The sequence below is a fragment of the Varanus komodoensis genome, unplaced genomic scaffold, assembly GCF_004798865.1.
Source record: "Varanus komodoensis strain SLA01 unplaced genomic scaffold, ASM479886v1 scaffold82, whole genome shotgun sequence".
Taxonomy (NCBI): Eukaryota; Metazoa; Chordata; class Lepidosauria; order Squamata; family Varanidae; genus Varanus; species Varanus komodoensis.
The window spans coordinates 678,572-689,561 of NW_025336508.1; the positions used below are offsets into that span (position 1 = coordinate 678,572).

Consider the following 10,990-nt stretch of genomic DNA (forward strand, 5'->3'; position numbering starts at 1 on the left):
TTGGGTTCAGCAGCTCAAACTCCTTGCAAGCAAAGCTCACAGCTAGTTCAATCCGAGTGTGAGAAGCAGGTCTCGCGCGGGGTCCCACCTCGAGCCGTCGGGCAGCGTGGTAACTGGCCATCATAGCTCTGGGAGGTAATCGCAGCTCTTTTTGCCTTCTGGTTCCTGCACGCATCCTTCAGATGGCAGGCGCCAACCAATGCAGGGGCCTTCTGGCTGCTCACACGTGGCTTCTTTTCCACGCGCAGGCCTGCCCTGGACATGTGCGTGAGCCCGTGGCCATCAAAATTCATACATCCGTGAACAGGTGCCTGTTCACGTCTCCGTCCCAGTTCCCAGCTCACTTTGTGCAAACGGGCCCCGTGTTCTCTCAGCCCCTCTTGAGTCTGTTGCACAAATTACAAGCTTGTGCATTTTGCAGACACTCGTGCGGACCCCCTACCTGATTGTGGCTCGGTTTGTGTCATGCCGCCCCTCACACTAAGCAAGCAGTGACTGCGAGGAGAACGGGAACCGGGCACGAGATGAGCAGCAGGAAGGGGTTTACAGAATCCGTCCGCCTTCAGGGATGTTTTGTGGGCCAGTCCCCGTGCTGCGTGCGACTGAGGGTCCAGCCATCCCCTGCCAAGCCCTGGAGGCTCGCCTCTGCCTGGCTGCCACTGGCAGGACGTGTTGCTGGGGCTGCATCCACCCCGGCTGTCTGGGCCACTCGTGCTGACGGGGATCACTCTCCCATGGCTAGGTGGCCCCTCTGCTCTCAACTCTCGGGCACAGCCCGGTCTTCTCAGCAGCCCTCGAGTGGGAGCTGACTCATGCCCTTGGCCACATCACTGAGGTTCCCTCCCAGCATTTGGGGGACCCCTGAGGCTCTCAGCTTGGCCACGAAGAGGGATCACCCTGAAGGCCCTGCTCCAGAGGAACTCGCACTGACACACTGCGCCCTTCCCAACCTGGCGCCCTCCTGGGCTGCAGCTCCAGTGAGCCCCAGGCAGCTCTGGGAACATGTGGTGCCAGAACGCTGTGGGGCACCAGGTTGGGGGGAGGCGGTCAGTGGCGGGGGCTGGGCTGAGCTGGGCTGGGCTGGAAAAGCTCAGGGACTGCACATTCTTGATTCCTGGGCTGGCAGCTTAAGGCAACCTTAGAGGATCGGGTTGCCTGGGGACAAGATTCCTGCATCCCTTCCAGCACGAAGAAGGACCTCGGCCAGAAAATGCTACCCAGGCTTAGAATGCAAGCTCTGCCCAGGATGGATGCTGGGAGTCATTCGGCCCTCAAGGACAAAGCAAGGAGGAATGCACTGGGAAGCGCCCTCCTCGCAGGCTCCCTCCGTCGCGCTCCACGAAAGGCGGGCGGGCGGGAGGGAGGCCCCTCCAGCCGCCCGGCCCGGCTCTCTCAGGGGAAGGCTGCCCCCTGCTGAGGAACGGAGGCAGCGCTGCGCCGGGCACCCTGTCCGGGAGCCGTGGGGGGCTTGCCCGCCCCTCCTCAGCCGCAGGAGCTCGCGGCCCAAGGGTGCTGCGGCTCATCTGCAGCCCTGTTGCACCACCTGTGGGACAACGGGTGTGCTGAGCTTTTTGACTTTCAAACCTCTCATTTCTTTTCTTTTCCTTTCCTTTTTGAGGAGGTAATTCTCAGTTTTCAGAGGCGATGCCCACCCGTGACTCGCCTGCTGCGATTTCGCACAGAGGACGGCCAGGTCCCCAGCGCCAGCGCCCCTGCGGAGACCTCTCCTCCTCTGGAAGGCAGCCCCCATGCCGCCACAGCCTCCTGGCGCCTGCGAGCGAGGGCAGGGCCTCGGGGGCGATCCAAGTCCTTCCTCCCGGTTCAGCCCCGATGAAAGACGGAAACCTGGCGGGGGGGGAATGCTTCCGCCTGTCCTTCCCATCTCGGCCCGCCCTTGGCCAACGGCTGCGCTCCCCATGGGGTCCGTTGGACGTGGCCACGGGGGGGGGGGCAAAACGGCTTCAAAGGGAGGTCAGGACGAGGGCCGGCAGTGGGAGTCCAGCACGGGGGCTTCTGCCGCTGCTCCCGGGTCCTGCGCGTGAAGCTGGCACGTCTGAGCGCTTGGCCCGGATGCACTTCTGGCCTTTCAGCGGCCGTCAGACGCGTTGCCAGGTTCCGCCGACGGACTGCGAGGACTGCACCCCGCGGGCGGGGTGGAAATGGCCACCTCGCTTCTCAGCCGTGGCACTCGAGGGCTCAGACGTGGGGAAGGGGCTCTGCTGAAGGTCTCTCTTGCTGCAGGGGGCCGGCGGTGGCAGCCCGCAGGCGGCAGATGCCGAGGCGCACGGAGTGCTGGACCTGCGGCCGTGGCAGCTTCCCTGCGCCCCCTGGGGAGGCTGGGGGCAGCAGGCCGAGACATCTGGAGGGCGGCAGGGCGGGGAAGCTGCCACACTCCGTAGCAACACCCAGGCGGAGGCTACGAAGGGCAGACAGGGCCTGTCCGGGCGTCCGTGAGCCAGCTCACTTTTGCACCCGGGACCTCCGAAGCAGGCGGCCCGGCCCTCAGCGGGAGCAGTGAGCAGGCAGGCAGGTTTGCAGAACGCCTCTCGGTTCTGAGCCCGTCTCCGGGCGCCCAGCGCGGGGCAGGGCCACCCGCGGGAGGAGGGGCAGTGCCGGATCGTCCCGTCTTCTGACGGCGCGCCACGCCTGGTGCCAAGTGGAAGGCCTCCTCTGCCCCACACGGACAGCCGCCCGCTGCCCCCCTCGCCTTGGCACGGGTGGCCGCAACCGTTCCAGCGGCTTGGCCTCGGTCCTTGGACGCCAAGCTCGGGCATGCCCTGAAGAGAGTCGAGAGTGGCAGTCTGGCGCTTGGCACCGGGTGCGTGGCGCTTGCTGGGAAACTGCCCTCCAGCAAATGGCCTTCGGGTGTGTCAGCAGCCCTCCGGCTCCCCTGCCCCCTGCCGAAGAGGCAGTTGTGTGGCAGCAGTGTGACAATTTTGTGGTGCGGGCGGGGGGTGGGAGGCTGCAGGACCCCCTGTGCGACACCCAACAAGGCATTGCAAAGTAACTGACTTAGCCTCTGCCGGGAGACCTCGAAGGAGTGCCTGGCCAGGCTTTCTGGGAAGCCACGTGCTAGAGAAGGTGCACCTGGGCAGGCCAGGTGGGGATGGAAACGCAGCGGGTGGCTTGGTTTTCGCATTTTGCATTGCTTGGTTTCCTTCGAAGGAGAAAAGTATCCGGTTCGAATAGGAGGACTGTCCATCTCGGCCGAAGTACGAACATGCAAATCTTCAAAAGTGCCCATTTTGGAAGGGCACAGTCTGCCCACGCGAACCAGCTGTGGGAATCCGTGGACCCTTCCGGTGACTCCGTCTTCCCGGTTGCGTTGTAGCAGCACAGTGCCATTAATTTGTATATGTTTGTTTAATTCCTGGGCTGTGCAATAGCTGAAGCTCTCAGACACATTTTATGAGTGGGTTCCGAGCATTTGTGGTCGTTGTCTCTGCGACCTTGAGAGCTTTGGGTAGGGGATGATTTATCAGTGGAAGGAATCCATGCATACTAATCCTGCTCATCAGCAAGATCAAAATGCTTTGCTGCCTTGGGCTCTCCACGGGCTCCCTCCGTGGTCACATCTGGGAGTGCCAGCCGTGGGGTGTTCGGGGCTTATCGCCTTGGACAAAGGACTGTTTCCACGGAAGAGGCCACGGCTCCACCATGCTGCTCCTCCGTGCAGGTGGCCCTTGCGTGATGCTGGGCTCCACGTCCTACCAGCATCAGGGGCGAAGGTGGCAGGACACAAGGGGCCATGTGGCCGCCAGGCTGCGGCCCCCTTGCCCTGGGAGACCGGCGGTGACTTGGTTCTACAGCAGGACCGACGGCGGTGCGCTCTGAGGCCACGTCAGGTGGCCTCTCCACATGGATCGTCTTGGTACGAATCGTGCGTTCGAAAGGAGGGCTTCCTGGCAAACACTGTGCTGGGTGCTTGCTTGCGGTCCGGAGGTTGAGCCCCAAGGCCTCCCCAATCTTGGTGGCCTTCCCAGGGGCCCGGGATTCCTGACGGCCCGCACTGTGACGGAGCCACGCTGCCACTCTCCGAGAAACCAGGAGCGGAGTCCCAGGAGCACCCGGCCCGCTGCTCCCCCTGGACCAGGGACTCCCTGGGCCTGGCCTGGTAAGACCCCTCTGCATCCTGGGCACCCCACCCTGGCCGAGACAAATGCCGGCCATGACAAGGAAAAGGAGACCAGCAGCAGTGCAAAAGCAGGAGGTCCCTGCTGCCAGGCGCAAGCACGGGGAAGGCGCTCCGACAGCTGGAATGCAAGATGTGCTTGGACTTGTCAGCCCGGACAGCCATTCCGCCGGTCCCAAGCAACTATTTCCTTCGGGAGCTTGTGTTGTGATTGTGTGCGTGTGTGTCTGTGTGCGTGTATGGGTGAGCGTATTCTTCTGATGCCTCTAACAGGATACAGTTGATTTCTTTTTCTATACTTCCTCACTATAATAACGACAGATAAACCCCGAAAATGTTGGGCCTGGAGCAAGAGAGAGGCTGTCCCAGGGCAAAGGAAGCCCCCCTGCTCCTGGCCAGCTTCCCGGCGTGGCCACCGGGCTGACACGCAGTGGCCCCTCTCCGAAGTGTCCTTCGCACTCGGTTCCCCTCTACGGCGGGTAAGTCAGGGGCCAAGCGGCCCCACCTGGAGGCCCGGGTTTGCGCAAGGGCACCTGCCGCCGAGCCCCTCGCCTGGGCGTCTGCGCGTTTCTGCTCCGCGTGCTCAGGGCTTGCAACATCCCCCCCCCCGCCCCCGGTGCTCCGGCAGCCTTCCCCTTCCCACCCACTCAGAGCTCCAAGGGGTGGGAAGCCGACCCCAGACCTGCAGAGCCGAAAGCGCAGCCACGGCAAGGGGGGAGTGCGGGGGGCGGGGGGGCGCCCGGAGCCAAAGGATTTCTCCGGACTCGGTGTCAAGGATTCTCCCGCAGGAGGCCCTGTGGCGGAGGAGGCCGAGGTGAGGGCCAGGCACAATTGGGAGGGCCACAGGCCCACCAAAGGGCCGCCCCGCTTGTGCATCCTGGAAGAGGCGCCCTGGCCTTCCAGCGAGGGCTGCCCAGCGAGAAGCCGGCCCGATGGGGCAATCGTGCAGGGGAAGGGGCTGGGCTTCCCGGGCTTGTAGATTCCCCCCCCCCCCCCGGGGCAGCCCTTCCCATCCATCCTCCCGCGCCTCGCTCCATGATGCTTCTACCCGGAGCTGGCACAAGGCATCATGCAAGGAAGCGCCAGAGAAACGCATCTGCCCGTGATGACCTGCCTGGTCCGTAAGCTGATCCGACGGGAACCGCCTGGGCCTTCTGCCTCACCGCCCCCCCTCGCCCCCAGCTCAGGCAGGGCCTCCCTTGCATGCCAAAATCCCCGCCCGTCTCGAGGGCCCAGTGCTCAGTGCAGGCGGCTGGACCGTCTCCGCATGGGCAGGAAGCCTCCAGAAGGATCATCGTGCTCCTACCGTTAGTGGCCACTCCCCCTCCCAGGGCTGCAAGGGGTCCTGGGAGTGCGGGGGGGACAACTGGGAGAGGATGGCGCTTCCCCCTCCCCCACCCAGCTTTCCATGATGCAGGCCAGGTCGGCCCCCTGATCCACGGCCAAATCATGGGTGGCGGAGCTTTTATTCTGGGCCGACCTGGGATGTAAGGGCTGCAGCACCAGGCCTGAGGGCAGGATAATACAATTGCCAAGACGCCCCCGTCAGGGGGAAGAACCGGCAGCGGGGACAGCAGTGAAACATCCAGCCCCCCTTCTCCTCTTTGGGTTGGTTCATCACCCAGCGTCCAATCTCCCCCTACCCATGACCACGCCAGTGGTGGCGCCCCCTTGCTCCCCCGGGCCTCTCACTGCCATCTAAATCCAATTTAAAACAGTAAAAGACTTGGTACAGTGGAGTAAACAGGGTAACTGAAAGCTGCTTTTCTGGGGGGCACCTCACAACCCCCAGAACCCACAATGTCTTTGGCGTGAGCAGCAACCGCCATTTGAGCAGCTGCTCTGGTCCGCAAATGGGGGCCGCTACCAGGCGGCGGGGGGCTGTCTTCTTGGTGGGTGCCCCACAGCCGAGCACCTGCCAGGAAAGCAGACCCCCCACACACCTTTGCACAAGCGGCTTCTCCCTTCCATGCCAGCCGCAGCCGCCTTTGGGGGCTGCCCCATGGAAAAGGTTTCCGGTTGCGCCAGCCGGGCTCGGCGAGCCCCTGCGACTTCCCCTCGGCTCAGCACCCTTTGGGAGATGAGGCCCAGCCCAAGAGAAAGCCCAGGGCTGCCCGGAGGGACGGATCCTGGCACGGCCCGCCCCATCCCTCCCATCGAATCCTCAGCAATCGGTGGCCCTGAGACATGGAGACTCCATGTGGGGGCCACACGCGGAGGAGGTTGCCATCAGCGCAGCCGGCCTCCAGAAACACGCAGGGGCGCCGGCGAGTCCGCCTTACTTGTCCAGCGATCTCTCCGGAAAGGCGAAGGGGCCCTGCGAGATGCGCTTGATGGAGCCGAGGGGCACGCGCTGCAGCTGCAGGCACTTCAGCATGATGAAGTCGTACTTGCAGATCAGGAGCGCGGAGTCTGTGATGACCAGGACCCGCTCCTTCTCGTTGTTCCAGTGGTCAATCCTGCAGTGGGGCAGGGAGAGGGCGGTGAGCAGGGGCCGCCCAGGCCTCACCAGGGCGGGACTCTGCCTCGCTTGGTGCTGCGAAACAACTCACCAAACTCCCAGATTTTGTCCACGTTGGCATGGAAGGAATTTGCAACTGGGAAAAGGTTAAATGTGGGGGAAATGAAAAGTGGGAGGATTATGCAATGGGTCCAAGGGATTTGAATGTTTAGTTCTTGAAGTTCTGGGCTTGCGGAACTGTGCATTCGATTACTTTTCTTAGGCTTCTCTCAGCTGCTACTAAATGAGAGTCGACAATGCTGGGTTGCCTGGCCAAGGGTCGGGCTCGGTATAATCCTGTCTTTTCAGCAGTCTTTCTCAAACCCCTTTTAGGCTGATGCATGGGGAGCGTGCCTCCATTCCGAGCAATCGGCCCTCCCAGCCACTTCCACCCACCCCTGCTAGATTACCGCTTTGAAAAATCCCACCGAACTACCAATCCGGCCGGCTCGCATATGTATAATGCGTTATGGTTTTTATTATGTTCTATCGTGTTTTTATCTTGTATTGTGAGCTGCCCAGAGGTGCTGTGGAGCAACTGGGTGGCATACAAATGGTTTAAATAAATTTTAAAAATCCGCTATGAAGCGAAGGACAAAGGAAGAGTCTGGCCGGATTTGGGCACAGGTCTGCCTAGCCCGCATCGCCGCTCCCTCACTGAGCTGGGGCATTCGGTGACTGAAGCATGTGCTCCACCGAGTAAGACTCCTTTAAAAACGCACAAAGAGCCCCGAGGCCGGATCGCGCCCTCTGGCCCAGCTGCACCCCATCCGCGACCCATGGAGACCTGCAAACAGACAGGGGTGCAACAGGGTCCTTCTACCCATGATCCCCAGCGACTGGGGGATTGCAGGTCTCCTGCCCCTGGTTCTGAAGGGAGCCTAGAGTCATGAGGACATGGACAGCCTTCTCTTCCAGGGGTTTGTCCACAGCGGCCCCCAAGAACCACCGTCCAGGCATCCGAGGCCAGTTGTGGATTCCATCATTCAACTTGGGGCAGAGCGAGGAAGCACGCCCTTCCACCCGTCCTGAATTTCCCACTATCCCGTTAAATCGGATCTCCATGCATTTGCTTGGATCAGCAAGGGACAAAAGCGGCTCCTTACGCACTTGCGCCACACCAGACATAGTTGCACAAACCCTCGGTCATCTCTCCCTGGTCAAGTCCTTTTTCCGAACGAAGGGAGGGCCAAACACCATAAGCGAGTTCTTCACAGGAAACTCGGTTCGGCCCCTCCGTCGTCCTGCCTGCCCTTTTCTGCTGCCCTCTTTCCAGTTCCACTTTTGAGATGTGGTAGCAGAACCGGACACATCATTCCACTGCACTTCCGATTTGGGAAAAGGCACTGTGGTCTGGATCCGGTTCCTCACAAACTCTGACCCAGAATTTACCATTTTCCAGTGCCCTTGCTCAAGGTTGGTGCTTTCTTCAAGCCACCCACCGTGACCCCAAGATTTGTTTCTCGATCAGGCATGATTAGTTTGAAGCCAATCTGTTTAGTATGAAATTTCCTCTTGTTGTTCCAAGTTACATGCTTAGTAGAAACGGATATTTGTTAGGAATTTTGGATTCACATTTCCTAGTCATCTGTTTGGTTTATCCCAAACTCTGAGGATAGTTTAAAGACTGGTTCACATTAATTCTCTGTGCTTGAGCTGTTTTTATGTTTATGTGATAATTCATCAACCTTTTTATACACTTATCCCCAAAATGCTCTTTTGGCCTTGCCAAACGGAATGCATTTCGGAAAGCTGTGTCCAGGGAGGCTGCCGACTCCTGAGCAGGGAGGCGGGGAGCTTCCTTTGCAGCGATCAGCCATTTCCCCCCATGGTCCTTTGAGCTTCGCGGGAGCTTTCCAAGGTGCTGAATGCCCTTCCCGGGGAGCTTCACCACCATGGAGCATCGCGGACAGCTCCCAGGAAGCTCAGCATAAAAGCTTCAGTGGCTGGAGAGCCCTTCCTCCCCTGGTTATTTTCCCTAAAGGAAGCTCAGCCATGAGATGGATCGATTCCACCAAGGAAGCCCTGCGTTTACTGGAGGAGAGCAGGCCTGTGACGAGCAAGGCTTTTTGGCGGGCCTTGTTCCATAAGGCCGCAAAAGGTTGCCGGTGATCTGGTGGCATGTCGCAGCCACAGCAAATAAGGGATCTGATCGAAGAATCCGCCACAGGACTTGGAGGAGCGCTGACTCTGAAAAGCCGAGTTTTGTTTGGAAATGCAAAACTGGATAAATTTGGAGATTGAGCAGATTGCTCCCCCATTCCTGATGTTCTTGAGGCTGTTGGTTTTGCTTAATTTAGCAACCCTTCAGACCCCAGGATAGTCAGGACAACCGCTCAGCCTGCACTGAAAAAATGTGCATGAGCGTAAGGTGTGTTTGCTCGTGTTCACCCCCGGTCTTCCTCGTCTCTTCCCTCCCACGGAAATTTGGGTTGTAACTTCCTCAGTGTAGGAACTTCCCCTTTGCTTATTTATTTATTTATTTATTTTCCGATTTATATCCTGCCTTTTTCCTACAAAGGGCTCAAGGCAGCTCACATCATTCTCCTCCTCCATCTCATCCCCACAACAACAACCCTGTGAGGTAGGCTGGGCCGAGAGTCTGGGCCTGGCCCAAAGCCGCCCAGTTGGCTCCATGGCTGAGCGGGGACCCAAACCCGGATCCTCTGAGTCCCAGTCCCATGCCCTTAACCACTGCACCATGCTGCCTCTCTAAGAAGGTGGGCTTATATCGCTCGGCAAAGTGCTGCGCATGCTGATGGCATGTATTAATTATTGTTTTGGTTAATAAAGACGGAATAGCTAAAATATTCCCTTCTTTATTTTTCTACAGAACTTGGATCTCCAAGAACCCAAGTTCTTTATTATTTCTGCCTCATGGTAAGAGTTCAGCAGCTGGAAACACAATTCCGGGTGCTCGGCATGCATGCAAAACGCCGCACGCCCCCCCCAGCCTCCACTTCCGCGGTGGAGTTCCCTGTGCAACCACCAGATGGCAGGAGAGAGAAAGAGAACTCAAACCTGCAAGAAATCCTGGATTGGGTTTTACACCCTGCACCAGCCACCCTTTCTTTATCTCAGTAGATGTGACTGTTTGAGGTTTTAAATTTATATAATAGCTTCCAGAGAAACAAGAGCTACGATCGTGTTCCCTCCGACCATTTCCTACAGAAGGGTAACGGCTAAAGTTTAATAAAACCAGAGAAATGTCTCAATCGCAGGAGATCGAGCTTTGCAGGTACCATGAAAAGATCACAGAATTGGAAGGACTTGTATTATTTATATTGCACCGTCAGTTTACATGCTCTCTGCATAGTAACAGATGCGAGAGCAGCAGCATCCCCGAGGGAATGAAGATCTAAATTTAGAGAGTGCAGAGGAGGGGAAGAGGAGGGACAGAATGCAGCAAAGCACCGTGTCCTTCCAGGCATTTGCGGGGCCCTGGCGGGTCGTGGCCTTTTCTTCTACTGGCCTGAGCCCCAAGGAGCCTGCAAGCCGAATTTCGGTGCATGCGTGCCTGATGCGCGTGTGAATGTATTTGTCCGCGTACAGAGAGTGGATGGGGCTTCTTTAACGGGGGACTGATTTAGAGCGCTGCCCCAGCGTTCTCCACCCTGGCCCGTTCGTTCATAGGCTCATCGAAGAGTAGAGCTGGAAGGGGCCATGAAGGCCATCCAGTCCACCCCCTCCTGTTGCAGGAGACCAGTTTACTCCATCACACTTAGAGGGCTGCCCAGTTTCTCCTCTAGTGTGGGGGAGCCCCCCACCTCTCCGGGCAGCTGGTCCCACGGTCCTGCTGCTCTGACAGGGAGGAAGCTCGTCCTGATGTCCAGCTTGAACCTGGGTTGCCGCAGCTTGGCTTGGTGATCCCGTGTCCTGCACTCCGGCATCAGCCAGAAGAGACCTTGGCCCCCTCTCTGGGTCAGCCTTTCAGGGACTTACAAATAGATACCACACTGTGCAGCCCTTTCTAACTCCAGCCCTACTTATTTCTGAAAGCCCATGGATGAATCAGATGAGGGCGGTGCAGGGAGTCGTTCCCGGGGTGGGGATCCGTCGGCTTCCTCAGGCTCAGCTCCCAGGACCCCGGCCCATGTGCCACAGCCCTGAGGCCGGGTTCCTGGCAAGCCTGCCCAGGGCTCGTGGGGCACTCGCTGGGAATCGGGCCCCGTGCGCTGTGTGAGCAGGGCCCCCTTCCACACCACAAGCAGCGGCCGCTTCCGCCGCTGCTCCTGATGAGGAAGACAGTCGCTCGCCGTGCAACCTTCGCTCCGCGAGCATCTGTGGGCTTCCTCCTGGCTTGGGTCGCTTCCCAGGACCTGGTTGCGCACGAGGGAAATCTGGGAAGACGAGGGGGG

At 59.4% G+C, this 10,990-nt stretch overlaps 1 protein-coding gene across 2 annotated transcripts in view; it reads right to left on the reverse strand.

Annotated features, from left to right (window-relative positions):
* TPRG1 (tumor protein p63 regulated 1) overlaps window positions 1-10,990 on the reverse strand; it is a 42,874-nt gene that overhangs the window by 24,618 nt on the left and 7,266 nt on the right. For both annotated transcript variants that reach the window (XM_044456255.1, XM_044456254.1), the window contains exon 4: window positions 6,415-6,591. In XM_044456255.1, the coding sequence (XP_044312190.1) occupies window positions 6,415-6,591 (177 nt within the window). The remainder of the gene's footprint in view (window positions 1-6,414; window positions 6,592-10,990) is intronic.